We start from the raw sequence: 9,337 nt of genomic DNA, 5'->3' as shown, positions 1-9,337 counted from the left end.
GGACAAGCCGTTCGCTGGCGCTGCTCGCTCGTGCTTCCCAGCTGAGTCCTGAAGCCAATTCGCTTCAGGACTCAGCTGGGAAGCGGCGAGAATGAACGGTGTGGGCGGGCGATGCGCGAGCGGGTGGCGGACAAGCCGTTCGCTCGCGCTCGCTCTCGCCGCTTCCCAGCTGAGTCCTGAAGCGAATTCGCTTCAGGACTCAGCTGGGAAGCGGCGAGAATGAACGGCGTGGGCGGGCGAAGGGCGGGCGGCAGCGAGGAGTTTGCGTGGGCGGTGGGGAAACTCCTCGCTGATGCCCGCCGCTCGCCCTCCCGCCAGCAAGAGGGGGAAGACCTAGGGAAGCCGCCCAGCAGCTGATCTGCCCGGCGCCATCTACGCATGCGTGCCCATAGAAAAAAGGGCGTGCATGCGCAGATGGTGTTTTTACTTCCGGGTTGCAAAATCGCCATATAGCCATTTCGCAATGATCGGGGTCGCAATACCCGGGGGATCACTGTACTGTATGTATGTATACACACACATACATATCGGTCTCATCTCAGACGGGATCCGCTACCAGCTGCCTGGGCTGCTGGCGGGTCAAAACAACTTGAGCCTCTTCTCTATATATGTATCTCTTAAATAAATACTTTGAAGTGTTTTATGAGCTGACCAGTTTTGCCCTAATCCACAAGTCAACTCTGGACATTTGGCTATGCCATCTGAGGTTCCATCTTTTTTGCCTATGCACTGCACTCTTGCTCTCCATTGTACAAGAACAACTCTCCATATTAAAATGCAATTTTCTCATCAACAGATGTTTCTCTTCTCATTTTCGGGGTCCCCGAGATAGGAGAAGCACATCGTTGAGGAGCAATGAAAGGTCTCTGCCTTTGGTTAGCTCTGTTGACCTGCCTCGTGGTGAAAATCTATGGCAAGATCTTCAGCCGTTGTGAACTGGCATCGATACTGCGACGCTGGGGATTGGAGGGGCACGAGGGCTACAGTTTGGATGACTGTGAGTAGCCTCCACGGAGTGTGTTCCTGACTGTTCTTTTTAAAAATCCTGATCACAGCTTTCTATCTGAAAGGGTGACAAAAAAGAACATACTGGTTTTGCTGAACCTGCTCATAGCACTTGTTTTAGAACAGACTGTAGAAAGCCTGAGGCAAGAGGATACATGGCTCTGAATCCTGCATTCTTCCAGCTCTTTGCAAGTGCTGTGTTTGATTCTGGAACTTTTTCACGTGCCCACACTGTGCAGGAGTCAGCTAGTGCAACGCTCATTTATATAGAGCTGTCTCGATGAGATGGGTGATGGAAGTTTAATAATTTTATTTTTATTTTTATTTTATTTATTTTGTCCAATACAAATTGAAAGTTAAAGAGAATAAAAACATGTAGTCGTAAATATCAGGGAAAGGATAGAAGAAAAGATATGAGAATAGAATACAGTGGTACCTCGAGATACGAGTTTAATTCGTTCCGGACCTGGGCTCTTAAGTCGAGCAGCTCTTATCTCGAACGACTTTTCCCCATAGGAATTAAGGTAAATAATTTTAATTGGTTCCAGCCCTCAAAAAACTCACAAAGTTAGTCTAAATTATGCAGAAAGACATGTTTTTAATGAAGAAATGTACATGTACATATAAATGAATAATGAAGTTTCTTTCACTTAACTTGTAAACTTTCTTAAACTTTTAAATTTACATATGTTCAACTTCTCTGCCACCCAATCCTGTAGGACAGAGGTCCCCAACCCTTTTTGCACCAGGGACCGGCTTTAAGCGATCAAGAGAGGAATGGGTGAATGAATGGACGGAGGGTGGGAAGGAAGGAAGGAAAGAGGGAAGGGACAGGAACAGAGGAAGGAAGCAAGGAAACTTATGAAAGGGGAGAGTAAGAGAGGAATGAGTGAAGGGAGGGAGGGAGGGAGGGAAGAAGGTGGGAAGGAGAAAGAAAAGAAGAAATAGAGGAAGGGAAGGTAAAAGAGAAAGAAAAAGAGCAAGAAAGAAAGCAAGAAAGAAAGAAAGCAAGAAAGAAAGAAAGGGGGAAGGGACAGGAACAGAGGAAGGAAGCAAGGAAACTTATGAAAGGGGAGAGTAAGAGAGGAATGAGTGAAAGGAGGGAGGGAGGGAAGAAGGTGGGAAGGAGAAAGAAAAGAAGAAATAGAGGAAGGGAAGGTAAAAGAGAGAAAGAAAAAGAGCAAGAAAGAAAGCTGCAAGCACCCCCCCGAGCCACCCAGGCAGGCTGCAACCTTTTAAAACACGCGCGCCGCTTCGCAGCTGTCTCCTGAAGCCGAACGCGGAAGTTAGCGTTTGGCTTCAGGAGACAGCTCCTTGGCGCTTGTATCTCGAATTTGGGCTTGTAAGTAGAACAAAAATATCTCTCCCCTCCCAGCTCTTATCTCGAGTTGCTCTTAAGTAGAGCAGCTCTTATGTCGGGGTTCCACTGTACATCAATGAAGAGTAGAGGAAAGGATATACGTTCGGAAACTTCAGATCGTGCAGAATGCGGCCGCCAGAGCTATCGTGGGGCTTCCTAGATTCGCCCACGTTTCTACAACACTCCGTGGCTTGCACTGGCTGCCGATCGGTTTCCGGTCACAATTCAAAGTGTTGGTAATGACCTTTAAAGCCCTTCATGGCATTGGACCAGAATACCTCCGGAACTGCCTTCTACCGCACGAATCCCAGCAGCCGATAAGGTCCCATAGAGTTGGCCTTCTCCGGGTCCTGTCGACCAAACAATGTCGTTTGGTGGGGCTCAGGGGAAGAGCCTTCTCTGTGGCGGCCCCGGCCCTCTGGAATCAACTCCCCCCGGAGATTAGAACGGCCCCCACCCTCCTTGTCTTTTGCAAGTTACTCAAGACCCACCTATATCGCCAGGCATGGGGGAATTAAGACATCTGCCCCAGGCTTTCTTATATTTTATGTTTGGTATGTATGTGTTGTATGGTTTTTAAAATGTTGGTTTTTTTTAATGTAATTTTATTATTAGATTTGTCCCATTGTTATACTGTTTTTATTGTTGTTGTGAGCCGCCCCGAGTCTTTGGAGAGGGGCGACATACAAATCTAATAAATTGAATTGAATTGAATTGAATATATGAATGGGAGAAAAGATATATAAAATATAGGAGAGACAATTGGACAGGGGACAGAAGGCACACTAGTGCACTTATGCTCGCCCCTTACTGACCTCTAAGGAATCTGGAGAGGTCAACGGTGGAAAGTCTAAGGGAAAAATGTTGGGGGTTGACACCATAGAGTCTGGTAATGAGTTCCATGCTTCAACAACTCGATTGCTAAAGTCATATTTTTTACAGTCAAGTTTGGAGCGGTTGATATTAAGTTTGAACCTGTTACGTGCTCTTGTGTTATTGCGGTTGAAGCTGAAGTAGTCGTTGACAGGCAGGATGTTGCAGCATATGATCTTGTGGGCAATATTTAAATCATGTTTAAGACGTTGTAGTTCTAAGCTTTCTAGATCCAGGATTGTAAGTCTAGTTTCGTAGGGTATTCTGTTTCGAGTGGTGGAGTGAAGGGCTCTTCTGGTGAAGTATCGTTGGACATTTTCTAGGGTGTTGATGTCCAAAATGTGGCATGGGTTCCAGACAGGTGAGCTGTATTCGAGGATGGGTCTGGCGAAAGTTTTGTAAGCTCTGGTGAGTAGTGTGAGATTGCCGGAGCAGAAGCTACGTAGGATCAGGTTGACAATTTTAGAAGCCTTTTTGGCGATTTTTAATTTTTTTAAAAATAAAAATAGAATGTTATAAATAATTGGTTGGGGCACCTTAGGTACCTTTTGCCAATCCGCAGTAGAAGTGTGGGGCTTAGGTTATCACTTTATGGTGTTACATATTAACAATCCCTTCTTAAAATGTTCATATGGAATTCTTATACCTCAGTTGGCTTAGACATTCAGATGACAAACTATAGGTAATATGCTTTTATAGGTAATATGCTTTTCTCGCAAACAGCCCTGAGGTTAGTTGGGGGAAAGATTAGAAGTAATGTGAGAAAATATTATTTTACTGAAAGAGTAGTAGATGCTTGGAACAAACTTCCAGCAGACGTGGTCGGTAAATCCATAGTAACTGAATTTAAACATGCCTGGGATAAACATATATCCATACTAAGGTAAAATACAAGAAATAGTATAAGGGCAGACTAGATGGACCGTGAGGTCTTTTTCTGCCGTCAATCTTCTATGTTTCTATGTTTCTAACTAATTGCCAATGGTCTTTATATTTTAATAACAGTGGAAATAATCTACTGGGATTTGATGTAACTATGAACCAAATTGTTAGTGTTCTGGACCAGCCCTGGACATTTGGCAAGCCTCTTTCTAGCCTCAAGATTACATTATCTTTGCATCTGATAACACTTATTATGTCCCTAAGGAAAGTTGATTGGACCCATTCATAGGTGAAGGTAGATCCAATTGTATTCTATACATCATTTGTGCTATTGGTTTGGCTTGAAATAGTTTAATTGTTGCCAGATCAAATTTCCCTCCTTGTGTTCTATAGAAATTTACACTGGCTGTGGCCCTGCTGTTTGCCTTTGAGGCAGCAAAAATAATTTGAGCCTTTAATTAGAATAGCCTTACAACAAGATAGGCAGCAAATCAATTTAACACATAAACAAATATTAAAATCCATATTGTTTGAAAAATAACCTTTACATACTTATACTGATTTACCTCTCTGTGTATATATTTATTAATACACTGCCCCCCCAAAATAAAGGGAACACTTAAACAACACAATATAACTCCAAGTAAATCAAACTTCTGTGAAATCAAACTGTCCACTTAGGAAGCAACACTGATTGACAATCAATTTCACATGCTGTTGTGCACATTCAACTTTGTACAGAACAAAGTATTCAATGAGAATTTTTATTTTATTTTATTTATTTAATTTTAATTTAATTTAATTTAATTTAATTTAATTTAATTTTATTATTTTATTTTATTATTTTATTTTATTATTTTATTTTATTTTTATTTTATTTTATTTTATTTTATTTTATTATTTTATTTTATTTTATTTTATTTTACTTTACTTTACTTTACTTTACTTTACTTTACTTTACTTTACTTTATTTTATTTATTCATTCAGATTTAGGATGTGTTCTTTGAATGTTCCCTTTATTTATTTATTGATCAGAATACATCATTTGTGCATTAGTCTTCCAGAACTAATTTCTGTATTTTACTACAAGCATACAAGCAGGCACATATCTTCACATATATGCCACCAGCTACCCTGTGTGCCATTGTCATTCAAACCTGAGGAAAACTGGATTCATCATGTAATGCTTATAATCTGCCTGTAAATAATCTGCCGGTCTTATTTCTGGCATGATCTTATTTCTTATTTGCTGCTTTTCTCAGCAAAACATCCACACGGATGTCAATCTATATATTACTTTCTCCCTTCAGGGGTCTGCTTGGCATATTATGCAAGTGGTTTCAAGACTGGTAAGGTGACCAAGAACATTGATGGCACTTCAGAATATGGAATTTTCCAGATCAACAGTCGCTCCTGGTGTGTTGACCACCACACCACTTCAAGGAACCTCTGCAGCTTACCTTGTCGTGGTAAATATTACTTCTAAAATATTTGTGTTACAAGTCCAATTTATAAAGAGAGAACGTTGGATCCAGGTCTGGATTTCTTTTAATTTCTCATTTTTGTTAATTGGTCAAAGTTTTTCATTAAAGAGAATAGAGAATAGAATAGAGTAGAATAGAATAGAATTCTTTATTGGCCAACTGCGATTGGACACACAAGGAATTTGTCTTGGTGCATATGCTCTCAGTGTACATAAAAGAAAGTATACATTTGTCAAGAATCATGAGGTACAACACTTAATGATTGTCATAGGGTTCAAATAAGCAATTAGGAAACAATCAATATTAATATAAATCGTAAGGATACAAACAGTAAGTTACAGTCGTACAATCATAAGTGGGAGGAGATGGGTAATGGGATCCGTGGTGGTTTTCAAGTGGGATATCACTAGCCTTTCAAAGGTTTTCATAACTACAGATGTTAGAGCAACTGGTCTGTAGTCATTCAGTTCCTTTTTTTGAAAAAACGGTTTTTATTTTTATTCTCATATAGACTTTTTCACATATTTCTCATCTCTTTTCTCATTTCATTCTTTTACAAAATCTTTATACATGTATTCTATATTTATATTGTTGCTTTGTTAGTTCAAGGTTGCTTTTTTTAACCATCTTTCTTTCCCATCTCATTTTATCTTGTGATATTCTTGTAAATCTTCTTCCAATCTTTTATATTCTTCTTCCATCTCTTTTTGTTTTTGTATCTTTTGTTTCTTCTGTTTTCCTATGTACGGTATGTCATTACTAGTCCTCTAGCACAGTGTTTCCCAACCTTGGCAACTTGAAGATATTTGGACTTCAACTCCCAGAATTCCCCATCAGCAAATGCTTCTCCTTATCAACTTTTAAGAACATAAGAACATAAGACGAGCCATGTTGAATCAGGGCAAAGCCCATCGAGTCCAGCATTGTGTGTCACACAGTGGCCCACCAATTGTCCATGGGGATCTTGATCAGAAAGAGAAAGCAAAACCCTCCTTTCCCTTGACACCCAACAAATGGTACCCAAGGGAATCCTGTCTGCTTCAACCAACATAGAGGCGGCACATGGACATCCATGAATCTGTCTAATCCTGCCTTGAAGCTATCCAGGCTGACAGATGTCACAACCTCTTCTGGAAGTGAATTCCATAAACTAATGACCCTCTGGGTGAAGAAATATTTCCCTTTATTTCTCCTCATTTTCTTACCTATAAGCTTTAGGGAGTGCCCCCTCATCTAGTATTGTGTGATAGAGAAAATATTTTTTCTCTATCGACCTTTTCTATCCCATGCATGATTTTATACACCTCGATCAAGTCACCCCTTAAATGACGTCTTTCAAGGCTGAAGAGACCAAGGCATTGCAACCTGGTTTCGTAATGGAGATGCTCCATTTCCTTGATCATTCTTTTCCTTCAATCTTGTTGAGGAACTGCCCATGCAAAGCTTTATTGCGCCACCTGTCGGCTCTGGTTTGCATTGAAGTTTTCTTTATCTGCCGTGTGTCTTCTTCTTCTTCTTCTTCTTCTTCTTCTTCTTCTTCTTCTTCTTCTTCTTCTTCTTCTTCTTCTTTTTCCTCCTCCTCCTCTTCTTCCTCCTCCTCCTGTTGGTGTTGTTGTTGTTGTTGTTATTATTATTATTATTATTATTATTATTATTATTATTATTATTATTATTTCTAGACTGCCCTTCTCCAGGGGACTCAGGGCAGCTTACAGCATAATTAATCATCCAATTAAAGAAGGTGTGCATTTTAATTTTTTATTGCCATGCTAAAAGTCCCATCTTCAATCCAGGGCATCTCCAATTTAACAGCACCTCCCTTACTGGAGAAGTTTTGTATTCTAATCTCCTAAAAAGCAGCGGTTGACTAGCTCAGTATGAAGAATTGTTAGGTCCTTTGGCTGTTTTATTCGAATATGTCCCATTCTACTCCACGCCACAATTATTTCCTGTTGACTCACTAGATTTGGTGACCGATAATATCATTGATGATATAATGTGTGTCAAGAGAGCTGCAGCAGGTCCAGATGGTTTGGAAGCCTGGTAAGAAGTTACATTTATCTTCCATCGGTTTTGCCTATCTCCTTCACCCAGCCATTCAATCAAACAAACAAACATCGAGTACAATTTGAACATTTCCCCATTTACACCCAATGCCCCTGCAGCACCTTTTTCTGCTGAGACCTCATCATAATGCCTTCATCTTGTTCCCAGTCTGACGGGGTGGGAGGGAGAGGGAGAGAGAGAGAGGGAAAGAGAAGGATAGGCTATATCAGTGATGGCGAGCCTATGGCACGCTTGCCACAGGTGGCACACGGAGCCATATCTACTGGCACACAAGCTGTTGCCCTAGTTCAGCTTCAAAGTACATGTGCATGCCATCCAGCTAATTTTTGGCTCACCTGGAGGCTGTGGGAGGGCATTTTTAGCTTCCAGAGGGTCTCCAGGGAAGCCTCTCTAGCCTGGGGAATGTGAAAATAACAGGCCTACCGAGCCCACCAGAAGTTAGGAAACAGGCCATTTCCAGCCTCCAGAGGGCCTCCGCCTGTGGGCCGGGGAGGCCATTTTCACCTTCCCCAAGCATTGAATTATGGGTGGGGGCACTCGCACATGCACGATAGCACATGCACACATGCTTTCAGCACCCGAGGGGAAAAAGGTTTGCCATCACTGGGCTGTATTTCAAAGGAAAGTCAGGGGACAGGCTGTGATTTGAAACACAACCAGGAGAGGGATTCATAATGGAGACAGCATGTTTCATGGTGGAATATTCTCTGTTGATTCAGAGACGGGTAGGGAGCACTCTAAGTTTATACAGTATGGAAGAAAGACCATGGGTTACTTTACAGTTATCTACTTCTGTTGTCATTTCACTGCCTTTTGTTTTTAATTTCCACATAGCTGTATTTTCCTTTCCTTTTTCTTAATTTTGTCCTTCTAGGAATGGCTGGCGAAATCATTGCCGTGGAAAAAACCTGCATTACTGGACAGCTACTTGTAAACTATGAATTCATTGTACCACCAACCGGAATTTATCAACTGCTAATCAGCTTCTTTATCTGCTTGTGCTCTTCAGTTGCGATCACAGAGTACAATCTGATCAAAGGCATTTTGCAGAATAAATCCTTTTTGAGATAATAAGTTTCATGTGGTTGTTTGATCAAGAATGGCTGTGGCAAAAAGTGGGGGTGTGGATAATGGTGATTGTGTTGAACTGTTGGATCAAAACTTAGGATGCCAGACTTTTCAACTTTTTCTCTCCGAAACGTTTTGGAACATCAACATCTGTACCCCAACTTTGGATTAGTGACAGAGTTGCTGCCACTACCTGTATTCCAGTGGCACCTCATCTGGCACCCTTCTAATCCCAGTATGTGAGAGATATAAGATTCTCACTACCTATGCTGCCTTTTGTAACAATAAAAAGGTTTAAAATGGAGGAAAAGACAAAGAATTCACATAGAGTAAAGTAGAAATGAACAGAACAGAACAGAATTCTTTATTGGCCCAGTGTGATTGGACACACAAGGAATTTGTCTTTGGTGCATATGCTCTCAGTGTACATAAAAGAAAAGATATGTTGGTCAAGAATGACTACAACCTTGTAGCATAGATGCATAGAGGGGTAGATAAATTTAATAAGAGATCAACAAAATGAAATTTTATATCAAAAAAGATTGTGTGTGTATGTAGGATATACCTACCTGCATTTTAAAAGCAATTCGTGAAAAT

At 40.9% G+C, this 9,337-nt stretch overlaps 1 protein-coding gene across 1 annotated transcript in view; it reads left to right on the top strand.

Moving 5' to 3' along the window:
- The window catches only part of LOC139161700 (lysozyme C-like), a 32,631-nt gene extending 23,885 nt beyond the window's left edge, over window positions 1-8,746 (top strand). Inside the window, exons 2-5 of the mRNA XM_070741179.1 lie at window positions 797-997; window positions 5,432-5,590; window positions 7,570-7,648; window positions 8,547-8,746. Of these exons, the coding sequence (XP_070597280.1) occupies window positions 856-997; window positions 5,432-5,590; window positions 7,570-7,648; window positions 8,547-8,613 (447 nt within the window). The 5' untranslated portion in view covers window positions 797-855 and the 3' untranslated portion in view covers window positions 8,614-8,746. The remainder of the gene's footprint in view (window positions 1-796; window positions 998-5,431; window positions 5,591-7,569; window positions 7,649-8,546) is intronic.
- Window positions 8,747-9,337: the final 591 nt, after the last annotated feature.

Source organism: Erythrolamprus reginae, chromosome 2 (assembly GCF_031021105.1).
Source record: "Erythrolamprus reginae isolate rEryReg1 chromosome 2, rEryReg1.hap1, whole genome shotgun sequence".
Taxonomy (NCBI): domain Eukaryota; kingdom Metazoa; phylum Chordata; class Lepidosauria; order Squamata; family Dipsadidae; genus Erythrolamprus; species Erythrolamprus reginae.
This window is presented reverse-complemented; position numbering and strand designations above follow the sequence as displayed.